Raw genomic sequence first — 14,557 nt, 5'->3', positions numbered from 1 at the left:
AAGAAAAAAAACACAAAATATAATTATTGGATGCTCTAAATAAGTTAGGAATAATGTTGAAGTTTCATGGAGGGGAACAGTATAACTTCTGTGCTGTATCTGATGTTTATATTTTACCCTTATTCTAGCATAAAAACCTTTTTTGTTCTGCTTTCATTTTTTATCATTTAGGTGCCTTGACCCAAGCCATTCGAAATTTTGCAAAAAGCCTTGAAGGTTGGCTTTCCAATGCCATGAACAATATTCCACAGAGAATGATACAAACCAAGGTACACTTTGTCTTGTCTTTTCCTTCAGTATTTAAAAAACATTTCTTCATGTAAACAGTTATCTCATAATTAGTATGTCCGAAATGTAGAATAATACACATAGCTAGAGATATTCTATCTACAGATACTCCATATGGCCTTATGTATTAACTCTAGTATCTACGTTATCCCCTACCTGCCATGTTACGTTATTTTAGGTTGGTCTGTGAACATATCCCTATAGCAAGATTGAACTGATTCCTTATTTTCTGAATTTTGGTACCAAAAGTCACATTTATATCATTTAGCTAGTGAGGTTTTTTTTTTTTGGTAGCATAGGCAGCTGCCACTTTTTGTGCTTTCACTTACAGTTTACAACAAAATTGCAAAGATTAATTTTTTATTGCAGGTTCTTTAAGCACTTATTTATTACATATCTAAAGCTGATCCACCCAGTGTGGTAGTGTGAGTAGGGGAGAAGTAAAATACTATTGACTGAATAACTTGTTGAGCAGTCTCAATAAGCGAAGCCCTTATTATAAAATCGTCACAGTTAACTGTGATAATTAATGATGCTTCTAATCATTTTACTACCATCATAAAATCTTTTATGAGTCTTAGCCCTATTTCCAGTTTTAACAAATATGCAAAGAAGCTAGAATAACCAATTTTAGTAGATCATAAGAGCATTAGTCTTATGATAAAGACTTTTTCATAAGAGTGTTATGGCGATTGAACATTATGTGTGAGACACCTAACTGAGTATCTAGTACATAACATGTATTCAGTTAATTTGGCATAGAAATAAAAAACAATGTAAGATTCCCTTTTCATGATATGTGAGTTCCCCCAAAGTTCCATATAGACATAAAACATCTCACTGTCAAGATAGAACATTCTGGCTGGGGAGAGGGCTCAGTAGAATAAATGCTTGCCTGGCTAATGCAAGGGCCTGAGTTCAATCCTTGGTTCTGAAAAAAAAAAATGATAGAACTTTCTGGTCAGTGAGCTAGCTCAGCAAACTAAGTGCCTGATAGGCAAGCACAGGGACTGGAGTTCAAACCCTGGCACTACAGGACATGCTGGCCCAGGCATGCTGAGCTGGCGACCATTTGCAGGCATAGTGGCACACAACTAATCCCAGCACTGGGCAAGCTGAAAACAGGAGGATCACTACAAGTCAGAGCTGCATAGTGAGACCCTGTAACAAATACATTAAAACAAAAAAAAGATAGAACATTCTTTTCTTGTGTACACATTTGACCACTCAACTAACTGAGCTTTAACCGCGTGCTTAAATGTTCATAAAAACTTAATGCAATGCCGTATATTTCTATATGTTAAAGTTCTTAACATATTTTAAAGAGCTAGCATCATCAGATCCATTAAGTGAACCCTACCAGTTTCTATTTCTAAGAATTAGATATTTATCTAGGCTTTTGGTATTAATTTGGTGACTTTCAGCATAAGCTAGTATATTTGGTATCCCACAAGAAACCAATGATATATTGGGGAGAGAGAATTATTAAAGAGATCTTGAGTTTATTTCTGTTGCTATGAATGAAGTTGAGAAAACCGTGGAGGAATAGTTAAGAAATAGAATAGAAATCCCAATTAAGATAAGGTTTAAAGTGGGAGAAAGTATGAAAGCCGTGGCATGGAAAACCCCCTTCCTCCAGGACCCTTAGCTTTAGAAAAGGGAAGCAGTTACTATTCAGAGAGGCAGAGGACAGAAGCTGGGAAGACTAGGTATTCTGATCGCTGTCTTCCCGTCCTTCGGTCTCCTACCAGTGCCTGTCATTCATCAAACCACTGGGGTCTGGAGGACAAGTGAGGTGGTTAGTGTGATTTTGAGATTTAGTCATGTCAGCCTTCTTGGGCCAGAGTAGGACAGACAAAAGCAGAAAATAGATGTTGACAATCAAGTAAAAATTTCCTTTATAGCCCTGTTAAGGAATTCAAATCCTGAGAGTTCTAGTTGCTTATCTCTGATAAATGTACTGTTATAAAAGCTGTGAACTCTCTCATTTTTGCCTCAGTGTCACTGTGTTGTTAAAAATGTTGTAAAAATGAATCTGAATTGTAGTACTCTGAAAAGTATTTTTAATGCAATTTTTAAAAATGAAACTCTGTATTTTTCACTTACAGTTTTTTATTTGCCTGTTTCCTGTTTGCCCTAAAAACGTTGAAAAAGAAATAAAAAGCCATTTCCCCTACTTCACTAGGAAAAGTGATTTCTTAATGTGGATGAGTAGTTACTTGCAAAACTGCTTTTAATTAATGCTTCGCTCGGATGTTGAAGAATGTGGGAGTTTGTTTTAGTCTTGACCTCAGTGTATTCAAAAGGAAAATAATTCTTAGTTTTAAGAGATTTAAATGCTATAATGTAGAACTAAGTTCACCAAATGAATTTGAAGTAAGTGTCAAAGGGAAGCATTTACATTTGGCAGAGGAAGAAAGATTGGAAGATTACAGTGGTTTATTTTTCTGGAAGGAAAAGCAGCCTATGCTTACTTGGATTTCTTTACAGGTTGCCGCTGTAAGTGCCTTTGCCCAGACTCTGCGAAGATACACGTCGCTCAATCACCTGGCCCAGGCAGCTCGCGCAGTACTTCAGAACACCTCCCAAATCAACCAGATGCTCAACGACCTCAACCGGGTGGACTTTGCCAATGTCCAGGTAGTCTTGTTTTCCCAAAAAGTGTGTCTTTAAAAAAATATATGTATATATATATATATATTCTCTCTCTCTCTCTCTCTCTCTCTCTCTCTCTCTCTCTCTTGTCTTTTATATTATGTCTTATATATATTGAGTTTTTTTCATACAAGAGAAACCAGGCGTTGTTTGGGCTTGTGCGTCTTGAGTTCCTTCACTGTACTCTATTTACTTTCCTAAACTAAGACCATCAAATTTCTTTTCAAAGTCTGCAGTGTACACAGCTACATCTATATCCACAGTATCCCAGAAAGGAAGGTTTACCCAGCTATGACTTTACTACATCTGTGCTTTGTGGTTTAAGTCTGCTAAAACATGTAGTCCTGTGAGGCAACATAATACACCCAGGAAGTGCTAGATAGGTAAAGAACAGTGATGACCACAGACTTCAAAGCTAGGCAAGAAATTAAACTCCCTCATCTGTTGTCTGTAAGATCTTGGGCAAGTTACTCAATTTCTCAAGGCTTTACTTTCTCAGGGTTGGGGGTACTTTCTCATCTTATACCATCTATCCTTCAGTTAGTTTACATATTTAGTAATTTTTACCATGTCAAGCAGGGAGACAGTTTTCATTATTGTACTAACCCACCTTAAAGGGGCAAACAAAATTCTATATAAAAAATTGCCCCGGTAATATTTGTTCCCTTGAAAAGTATTAGGTATAATAAGTTGGGCTACCTTATAGTTTAAATTTAAAAAAAAAAAAGCTTTTACTCTCATTACGAAATTACATTACTCATGGGCTAGAGATATAGCTCAATGGCACAGTGCCTGCTTAGCAAGTTCAAGGTTATGAGTTTAATTACTAATATCAATAAAATAAAATAAAATTATTTTACTCCTTTATACTTTAAAGTATACTTTTAAAAATAAGTAATTTCAGAATATTATTTTAGAATTCTAACAAATTTTATTTCTGATGCTGAAGTAGTAAACCTGATTGTTATCCATATTTAAAAAAAAATATCATTGCAAATCTAAAGCATAAGGAACAAAAGAAAAAATACATAAGCTGAACATAATCAAAATTTAAAACTTTGGAGAGTCAAGAAAATGGAATGCCAGGAATGCTCACAGAATGCCAGGAAAGTTTTGCAAATCATGTGTCTCATAAAGGAAGTATGTATAAAGCTGGGATGGTGGCTCATGTCTGTGATCCCAGAACTCAGGAGGACAAGGCAGAAGGATTGCTGTGAGTTCGAGGCCAGCCTGGGCTATATAGAGAGACCCTGTCTTGAACAAACAGAGCCTGTGTATAAAACTATTACAAAGGGCTGGCCAAATAGCTCTGGATTAAAGCACCTGCAAGCAGGCGCAGGGGCCAAAGGTTTGATCCACGGGCCTGCGGTGCCTGCCCCGCCCCTGAGGGGGCACTAAAACAGCAGTTTAGACTAGATGTGGTGGCACATGCCGGTAATCCCAGCTCTTGGGAGGCTGAAAATGGGTGGATCACTACTGAGTCCAAAATAGTAGTGAGATGCTGAACACCCTGTAAATCCTTCCCTAAAATACAGCAACAACAACAACAATAAAAACTATTACAATCCAATAATAATAAAAATCTGATTTTAAAATGACAAAAATCTGAATAGATGTTTCTTTAAAAAGAACTTTTCAATAAGCACCTGAGAAGATGTTCAGCATTACCACCAAGAAAATGCAAGTAAAAACCACAAGGAGATACTCTACTTCACACATACCAAAATGGGTATAATAACAAAGACAGATAATAATCACCTTTAGTAAGGTTGTGGAAAAAAGGAACCCTCATATACTTTTTTTTTTTTTTTTTTTTTTTTTTTGGAACCGGGGGTTGAACTCAGGCCCTTGGGCTTGCCAGGGAAGCGCTTATTCCACTGAGCCATCTCCCCGGCCCCCTACACTCTTGGTATAAGGTAAACTGCTACAGCCCCTTTTGAAAAACGTCTGGAATTTCCTCAAACATAGAGTAAAGCAAACATACAGTTGAAAGATTGCTAATTCTGCCTTTTTTTATGAAAGAAAAAATTGAAATAAATCTCTGTTTTGAGTTCTGTTATATAAATAGGGTATATTCAACCTATGAAATAAACTTATTCTTTGAATAATAAATATAGCTCTATATTTCCCCAGAGAAAAACATACTCATATATCATTACATTAAACAAAATACTTAGAATATGTATGACCCATTTTTAATTCTACTTACTATGCAGAAGAATAAATATAAAATGTAAATACTCATAAATATGAGTAAATTAAATGTAAATATTAGACATGTTATATGTACATAAATAACAGAATATACATGTATTATAACATAGACATACACTTTTATGTGGATGTGTAAAGGTTTTAACATCAACATATTACATTTTAGGCATAATATTCTCTTTTTTCTGTATTTGTATTTTCAGTTTTTTCTCTAATCCTATTTTATAATACTTAAAATATTTGAAAGTGATATTTAAGGGATGAGAGCTAAAAGAATTTATGAAAGAATTAGAAAATAAAGAAAGTTACTCAGTGGTATTGTCAGTTGAGAATTATAAAATGAAATACTTCTGGGTTGAGATGACGCTAAAATAGGTAAAGTCAGTAAGATGCGGTAAGATGCTGGAACTAAAAGAATGGAAATATTATTAGTTAAAAATTTTCAGCTTGGTTAATCAATTTACATGGAACTGTCTGCTGAAAGCGTATAGAGTAAAAGCTTTAGACATTGCTGACAAAAATCACAGATGTGTTCTTGTTAGTTATATAAAATTAGGACCTTATAAATACTCTGTTAAAGAAGCCCATCTTTAAACAATGATCTGAGCATAATCAACCCAGTTTTTAAATTCTTGTTAAATTTCATTTCTCTATTTTTATACTCCAGAAAACTGATGCTCACACAGATAAAATTGCTTCACATTGGCTCAGTTGACTGAGGATCTAGATTTAAATCTTTTTTTCTCTCACTGAAATATTGTATTGGCCAAAAATTATACTTTGACCTTGAAAGAACAGGATTTTTTCCTTTTAGTCTTAAATACAACATAAGACAGACAATGTCATAAAGCTAATGGCAGCCACTGAACAGTAACTGGAAGTTCCTCTTGTCATTCTATTACTGACTATGGAACTTCCCAACCAAACTTGAAGAAAGATTAAGGAGTCAAATTCCTTGGCAGGTAGCATGTCAGTATCTTTTCAAGAGTTTTTGTTGTTGATAATGTTGGTTATTTTCAGTTTTGTGACTTAATTTGCATTCATAACTCTAAAGATAGCCTTTAGGATTTCTGTTCCCAACCTATAAGCTTACACAAGCATATGTGTCACCCCCTATCATCACTAAAATGTTTCATTTTCTTTTAATCCTGAGGGATCACTTTTGGCCAGTTGAATCTGTTTATCCATATGACTTATCTTACATCTTCTCAAATGAATTGATTTTAAAATTTTATCTGAAGGAGAGAAAAAAAAAATCTTCGGAAGGTAGTATGAAAAGAATAAGATGAAGAGTCCAGGTGTGGTGGCGCAGACTTGGAATTCCCACACTGGGGAGGCTGAAAACAGGAGGATCACTACAAGTCAGAGCCATTTAGGAAGACCGTGTACCAAATACATAAATTTAAAAAAAAAAAGGTGAAAAGGCCTTCACCCTGTATGTTTAGACTTCTCTTCTTAAACAACTACATATTCTACTTTTTTAATTGGACTAGCTAATGTAGGAAAAACAAAAATCATGCTTGTATGTTGCATCAATCACTTTTTACCAGAATGAGCAAAGAGAAATAGTTGTGCATTTCATTGATTCCCTGAACTCTTTGCAGCTTATAATTTCTATCTATGCATTGGTCTATGTGCTGACATTCAATCAAAAGATACTGAGTTGAGTTTTCCCTTTGCTGTCCACGCACTGTCCCAGGAGCAGGCTTCCTGGGTGTGCCAGTGTGACGACAGCATGGTTCAGAGATTGGAAACGGACTTCAAGATGACTCTTCAGCAGCAGAGCACCCTGGAGCAGTGGGCTGCCTGGCTGGACAACGTGATGATGCAAGCGCTGAAACCCTATGAAGGAAGACCCAGTTTTCCAAAAGCAGCCAGGCAATTTCTGCTGAAATGGTCTTTCTACAGGTATTGTCTTAATTTCAGCAAATGTATGTGTATGTGCCTGCTTTTCAGACAAAGAAATGAATAAAACTTACTGCTGTAACTCAGTCATTGGTGTTGTAGAAATGAACCAAGAAAGGTGAAGAAAATAAACATTCTCCTAGGAAAGGATGTTGTACGGCTCAAGGCCCTAGAAGTTGTTAGATGGGACTACCTGAGATTGCAATGTAGAAAATGTGTTAGACAGTAGTCAGAAAAGGGCCACAGTCCTCCCTTTAATAATTTACTTTATTTAAGCTTTTTTTCTTAAGGCATTAGTATTACTCTTTTTCTAGGCATTTTGTTTGTTTGTTTTGTAGTCCAGGAGATTGCACCCAGGGCCTTGTGCATGCTAGCAAACACTCTACTAGGAATTACATTGCCAGCTCTCACACCACTCTTTCGTTCTGTTCATGATCCCAAAACTATTGTCCCTACACCAGTAGCATTGCCGCCTCTTGGAGACATATCAGAAGTGTAAATCTTTATGTCATTCCCCAAACCTACCTTTGGAGGTACAGTCCAGCAGCCTACGTTTTGAAGACTTCCAAATGATTCTGATACATACAAGGACCATGTATGTGATTTTATAATCTCCAAAATTACAGCTGTTTATAGACCTGACTGCACACCAGAAAATTAGAATTAATATTTTAAAACTTCTAGGTTCCCTCTCAAGCAATTACAATCATGGCAGTTAGGACATAGGGATTAGGAATGGATAGTATCAGGACGAAGATTTGTTGTTTTGCTTTCTAAAAAGTTCTCTTGGTGATTCTGATATATGACAATATCTAGAAGATAGTACTGTAGCTTCTTAATATGAACCATTTTTAATTAAAATAATGTAGATAAAGATGAATGTTTTCATAGGCATAGAAACAGAGGGCTTCTGAGGAGAAAGGGCTTTCTGATTATATTATACATGATAGCAAAGATCAGGTAACTGACTGTAGCCCTCCTACAAGGGTGCAAACAGCATCTGTGATCTGTGTTGGTCGGTATTGATATGATGTTTATGTAGGATAGAATTGCAGGATGGACTTGTATTTCATAAGATAAATTACGTAAGTAATATTTTTAACCTGGGAATTTATTGTTCTATTATATGAGTTTATGTTTTGCTTCTTCAGATAGAATTCAAAACTGTAATTTGGGAACATTTCCTAAAAGGATTTCAGATACTTTCCTGTTTGCTCAGGAATCATTCCCTTATTCATTAATTTTCCCAGAAAATAATATAAATAGTATGTGTGTTCCATGAATGATTGATCAAGCAGCAGTCACACTGACTGGCTCTTCTGAAATTTACATAACCAAAGATAGTCTATCTTTGCCTCACACAAAAAAAAGGTTTTTTTCTTTTTCTTTTTTTTCCTTTCTTTTGCTTGCTGTGTTGTTAGTTTCAGACTTACCTTTACTCCTTCTTGTGGATTATCTTTTTCTCTATATTTCATTGATATAATTTTAGAAATACACCCCTAGAACCTTCATCTCCACAGAGATCTTTTCTAGGTAGCTTGAAAGGAGAGAAAATTACTTACTTGTGTTTCTTGTTCTCTGCAGATATACAAACACAGTAGATCGTCACTTCCCTGCCCTCCATCTTCCCTGAGCTGGGAATAATGGGCTTGTTATTATTAGACACTATTACAGTTATTATTTTCATTTCAAAAGGACTTAAAGGTGTACAGTTTGGGGCCACAGAAGAAAGGCACATTTAGACAGATGCATACCTCCTACTGGTACGCAAAATCAATAGCTGAGAAACCTAAGACCTTAGGTTTGTCTGAACTGCTTTTAACTGAGGCATTAGAACATAGTGAGTTATGAAAACTGTATTCATGAACCATATGAAAATCAGAATTAGAGCACTTTAAAAAATGATGTTGGCATTATAAATGCCAAAATTTGGTAAATTTGTAAATGCCATTGTGAATTTAGATGTTACATGCAGACCCTTCATACTCTGATATCAGATACTTAATCTCATTCATTTCTAAAATTCTATATACATACTTAGAAATGTGGAAATGAGGGCCTGTGAAATAGCTCAGCAGGCTGTTTAGGCCAGCACATGGACTGGTGTTTGGTCCCTGGCACCACATGCAGTGCCAGCCTCTCCCCCAGGTGTACCACTGAGACTGGTCTTGGTGGCTCACACCTGTAATCCCAGTGCTGAGGAGGCTGAAAACAGGAGGATCACTACAAGTCAAGTGAGACCCTGTACCAAATACATTAAAGAAAAAAAGAACCCTGGGTTCAGTCTTAAGCACTACAAAATACAGTAAAAAATAGAGAACGAAATACAGGCTGGATGTGGTGGCAGAGACAGGAGGATTGCCACAAATTCAAGGCCAGCATGGGCTACATAAGTGGTTTCAAAGCCATTCTGTACTAAATAGTAAGACCCTATCCCCCCCCAAAAAAAAAAAGAAAGAAAAAGGAAAAAGAAAAGAAAAGAAAGAACAAAATGCATAGCTTTGATACTGTGACTTGAAAAAGAGTACAAGGAGCCTTGTTTACCCACAAACACTAGACAGTATGAGTTTTTCCCAAAGAATAATGCTCTTTGAATTAGCTGCTAGACTGAGAATTCACAGGGGTGTCACAGGCACTGATGCTGTAACCTGCAGAGAGGCAAGTGTGATGAGTAATATGTGCTAAGGGATATGTGTAATTTTCATGCAGTAAATTATGAGGATGAATACACAAATGTATTTTTGGCCATTATATAATAATTAAGGTTTATAATTCTGATCTTAAAAATAGTTGAGTACATGATAACTTAGCATAAACGTATGACAATAATTTCATTGTGTGCTTATTAGTATTTTTTTAAAAGAAGGTATTAATTTGGGCTGGGGAGATAGCTTGACGGTCTCTTAGACCAAGCATCTGCATGGCAAGTGCAAGGACCCGGGTTCAGTCCCCAGTATCACATGCTGTGTTGGCCCCACACTAAGCTGGCCACGGAAAGCAGGTGTGGTGGCACATGCCTGTAATCCCAGTGCTGGGAAGGCTGAGACAAGAGGATCACTATGAGTCTGAGCTGCTGCATGCCAAGACCCTGTAAAGATTTTTTAAAAAAAGAAAGTAATTATACTTGAGAGGTAACAGATTTTTAAAACTTTCCAACAGAATTTAGTATTACATGTACATATTGTATTAAATAAAATGATTGCCTAATGGCTTGAAAATTTCTGGCATACTTGTGGTAAAATCCAAAGGACTACATAGCCTACAAGATGAGGTCCAGCTACTAGGTACCCTGCAGACCTTATGACATCCTGTGTGTCACTGTCCTTTACCCACATCTGCCTCCTGGCCTTTCTGTGACCATGCTGTAGCTCTGCCTCAAGATCTTTGGGTTTACTCTCTTTTCTGCTAGGAAAATTTCACCTGTGCATTCCTGTCAATTTTCCCTCACTTCAGTGCATTTTCTACAGATATCGTCAGCTCCTCCAAAAAACATTTCCTGACACCATAACTTAAATGCCTGTCCCCGTTACTTTCTAACTTCAAAATGTGATTTGTAGGATTTATCTCTGCCTAACATTATATTTTACGTATATTGTGTGTTAAATGACTCCCTCATTTACTAGTTGTGAACTCTGCTAAAACCAAAATTTTGTCTACCCTGTTCTAAAACAAGACTGTAGCACAGAGTGGGCACAGAGGAAATATCTATTAAATGAATAAGTGTGAATTATTTTGCAAAATTTAATTGACTGTGCATGTCTATAATGATAACAGAAAACTGTTTACTGTGAACATTCTCCTTAATTAATTCATGATTTCACTATATTTTAACAGAAATATCAAGGCTTGAAATTTGAATTTAGAAATAAAGAGCTAATTTATTTTATGTGTCATATTTGTCTGGAAAGATTAATAATCAACTTACTCAAGATTGTTTTTCTATAATATAATGTCATATTTTGAAACAGATATTTTATTATTAAATTAATAAGGGATAGGATTAGAAAAATCTAGAAGTACAAAAACTACCAAAAGAATAAACTATAAAGACTCATAAGTTTACTATTCAGAAGAAGAAACACTATCAAAACATTTTATTTTAGTATTAAATAGAATTGCGATCCAGTTGTTTATCAAAGATAATTAATTATATTTTCCCCTAAACATTTTTCATTTAACATTTAACATTGTATACTTATCATTTCTTGTTATTAAATATCTTTGGAAACATACAGTAGTGCCCTCCAAGGTCCCCAGAGGATGCCTGCCATGGGAGGTAGTACTGAACTATATATGGCTGTAACTGTAACTATATCCACACACACATTTTTTACTTTTTCCTGTACATAGGCACATACCTAAGATAAAACTTAATTTATAAATTAAGTATAATAAGAGACTAAAACAATAACAGAAGTTTTAATAATGTACTGTTAAAAAGGTTATATGAATGTGTTTTTCTCTCTCCAAGGCTTATTGTGCTTGCACTTACTTTGTAACAGTGAGAGATGATGCAGTGCCTATGTGAAAAGATGCAGTAAGATAAATAATGGACCACTGTGAGGTACCATAGTGCTAGGCAGCAGAATGAGGGTTGCTTAACACAAGCGCTATCGTACTTCCACAGCTGATCTGGATAAGCAGTGCAGTTACTGAATAAATAACAGGTGAGACTCATATGCAGCTTGGATACACTCAACAAAGGGGTGTTTCATTTTGTGAGCAGGACAGTAAAGGACTGCACAAAATTTCATCAAGCTACTCAGAATGGTGCCTGATGTTAATTAGGAGTATCTATTTCAGGGATTTGCTATTTAAATATTTAAGCCTGTGATTGCCCACAGGTAACTTAAATCAGAACAATTTCACTTTCTGTAAGTAAATGGGCTACTATAATTTTGAATGTCGTCAGGTTATTCCATTATATGCATGTATCATACCTTATAAAAATATCCTTATTCTCTTATTTTGAGCATTTATGTTTTTTCAGTGTTTTGAAAGAGTTTTTTAAAATTTATATAATGATTATATTTTTAGAAAATTGTATGTATCTTTTTATTGTATTTTAAAGAGCAAGAACAAGGACAAAAGCATAAATCTGGAAAGGGATAAGGGATATGTTAAAGGAACTAAAGCTGTTTTAATGAAGTGTGCCATTTCAGTACTAAGTACTAGATTGTCTTATTTAGGTATAGGAGTTGTTTTAAAACTGTATAGGGAATCTATGTAAATGAGATGAAACATTTTGATCCTTCACCTTATTTATTTATTTATTTATTTGCGGAACAGGGGATTGAACTCAGGCCCTTGTGCTTGCCAGGGAAGTGCTTATTCCACTGAGCCATCTCCCCGGCCCCTGCCTTAATATTATATGATAAACATTTCCAAGTTAACATATATATGTCTACCTTTTTTAACTACCACATATAATTCCACATATAAGTAAGCCATATTTTATTTCACTAGTATTAAACTCTTTAGTTTTCCTCACTAATATAAATATTGCTGCAATTACAACCAACTTTGCTGACTTGCACAAATTTCTAGAATTAGAATTGCTAAATCAAAGAATTTGACACTTTCCATTTTGATAAATATTGTCAAATTCCCCTCTACAGGAAATTTTGTAAATTTGTAGTTGTAAAGACAAAATTCTTTTCTAAGGATTTCTGTAACACAGGATTTTCTAATGTCATACATATGATAGGCAAAATGTGGTAAATTAACTTGCATTTCTTTAATTTCAAATAAAATTATACTTCTGTGTGTTTTAAAACCTTTTGTCTCTTCTGGGATGCAGTTTAAATACTTTCTTCAGCAGGATGGATACAATTGAGAGCTAATACTCTGTTCTTAGTGTGATTTCAAATTATTGTCTTTGGGTTGGGGCTGTATCTCAGTGACACAGTTCTAGCCTGGCAAGTGTGAGGTCCTGAGTTTGATTCCTGATACAAAAAAAAAAAAAAATCAAATTATTGTCTTCAAGATTGTGTCAGTGTAGGTAAAACACTGTATATTATTTCATTGTTATTTTTGTATTGTTCTTCACTTTTTTTTACTCTTTTATTTTCCTCTTTCGAATTTTTTAATAAGTTCTTTGTTATTGTTTTGTGTTTTCTTTAAACAAATCTTACTCAATTATATTTGGTAATCTGAACAACTAACTTGAAGATAGCATCATATAATACAGCCACCATTGTTGAATTCCTATTACTTTGCTTAGTGAAATCTTGTATTGTTTCTTTTTTTGTATGAATTTTATTGAGAAAGAAGTAGCAATGAGACAGTTTCAAAACAGGTTAATAGGACAGTTAAAATAATTAATACATTGCATATTGTTGTCTTTGTAGTAGTTATTCATAGTACAAGATGCAAACATAATATCTTGTCTAAACAATATTAGTTCAAAACTTTCTTCTCATTGAACTAAGAGAAAGTAGTTGTATACTATGCTATTTTGTATATACAGATATATATTTTTTCACTATGAAATGGTCCTTCATTTATATTCCCTTTTTTGTTTACTTTTGTCAGAGATGGGTATTACTGTAACATCCTATAACTCAGTGGTGTCCCAAATTTTCTGATCAAGGAGATTATGGGGCCATAGAGGAAAGTGATCAACAATGTAGAGTGTGCCTAAGGAGAGTCACCTGGAGAGAAAACATTCTCTTAGGCTTTCACAGAGAGCAAATTGTACAAGCAATGGCCGTGACTCATCCACATGGCTGACACTGACAAAAGATAGACAAACTGCTACACAGGGTTTCAGGGTAAATCCTGAGGGGATTTAACTGACCTTGTCAGATACAAAAGTTACATTTTTGTTATATAGGTCTTGCTTTTGTCTTGGTCTTAACCGTCCAGCAGAAAAGTATAAAAGTGAAGTATAAAAAGTAAAGCCACATTAATATGCTGAGCTGTAAAAGGCTCAAGTCAACAATTTCTGACATTGTCAGTCATGTGGATAATGGACTGCTGGACTATATTGGATTACTTTGCTGAATTCATGCACCTACAATATGTGAATGGAAATGGAATACCCATGTCTTCACTTTTTTAAATGAAGGATTCTCTGCTCTTAGAATTTTTTCTGTAAGAAAAGAAATATTTAATTTCAAATAGTTAGATTCATATAATTTATTTTCACAAATTATGTGTCATAAAATTTTAGGAAAGGAAAAGTAGAATTTTGAGCAGAAGTTTTTGATATATGTTCTGCACACAAATGTAGATGTTCATATATTTTTAATAATTCATATAAGTAGAGATCTAAATATAGGGAAATCATTAGGGTACTTGATTCTAATGAATCAATAATAATCCATAAGAACTAGTAATTATGGTAAATAATATATTATTAATTCTAGTATATGTAGCAGTGTAGTAATGAGTATAGTAATACCTCAGTTATTAAACTCAGTTTTTTTCAAATTCCTGTTCAAACATTGAAAATTTAGAGAATTAAACATGTTTCTCTCATAAGAAATAATAG

At 34.7% G+C, this 14,557-nt stretch overlaps 1 protein-coding gene across 5 annotated transcripts in view; it reads left to right on the top strand.

Moving 5' to 3' along the window:
• The window catches only part of Rfx3 (regulatory factor X3), a 285,362-nt gene that overhangs the window by 240,750 nt on the left and 30,055 nt on the right, over positions 1 to 14,557 (top strand). For 4 of the 5 annotated variants that reach the window (XM_023721954.1, XM_023721953.1, XM_004637183.2 and 1 more), the window contains 3 exons: positions 172 to 269; positions 2,779 to 2,928; positions 6,857 to 7,065. In XM_023721954.1, the coding sequence (XP_023577722.1) occupies positions 172 to 269; positions 2,779 to 2,928; positions 6,857 to 7,065 (457 nt within the window). Of the gene's footprint in view, positions 1 to 171; positions 270 to 2,778; positions 2,929 to 6,856; positions 7,066 to 14,557 lie in introns of those variants that run through there. The other variant, XR_002822343.1, reaches the window with a different exon arrangement.

This window comes from Octodon degus, unplaced genomic scaffold, assembly GCF_000260255.1.
Source record: "Octodon degus isolate 3935 unplaced genomic scaffold, OctDeg1.0 scaffold00087, whole genome shotgun sequence".
Lineage (NCBI taxonomy): Eukaryota > Metazoa > Chordata > Mammalia > Rodentia > Octodontidae > Octodon > Octodon degus.
This window is presented reverse-complemented; position numbering and strand designations above follow the sequence as displayed.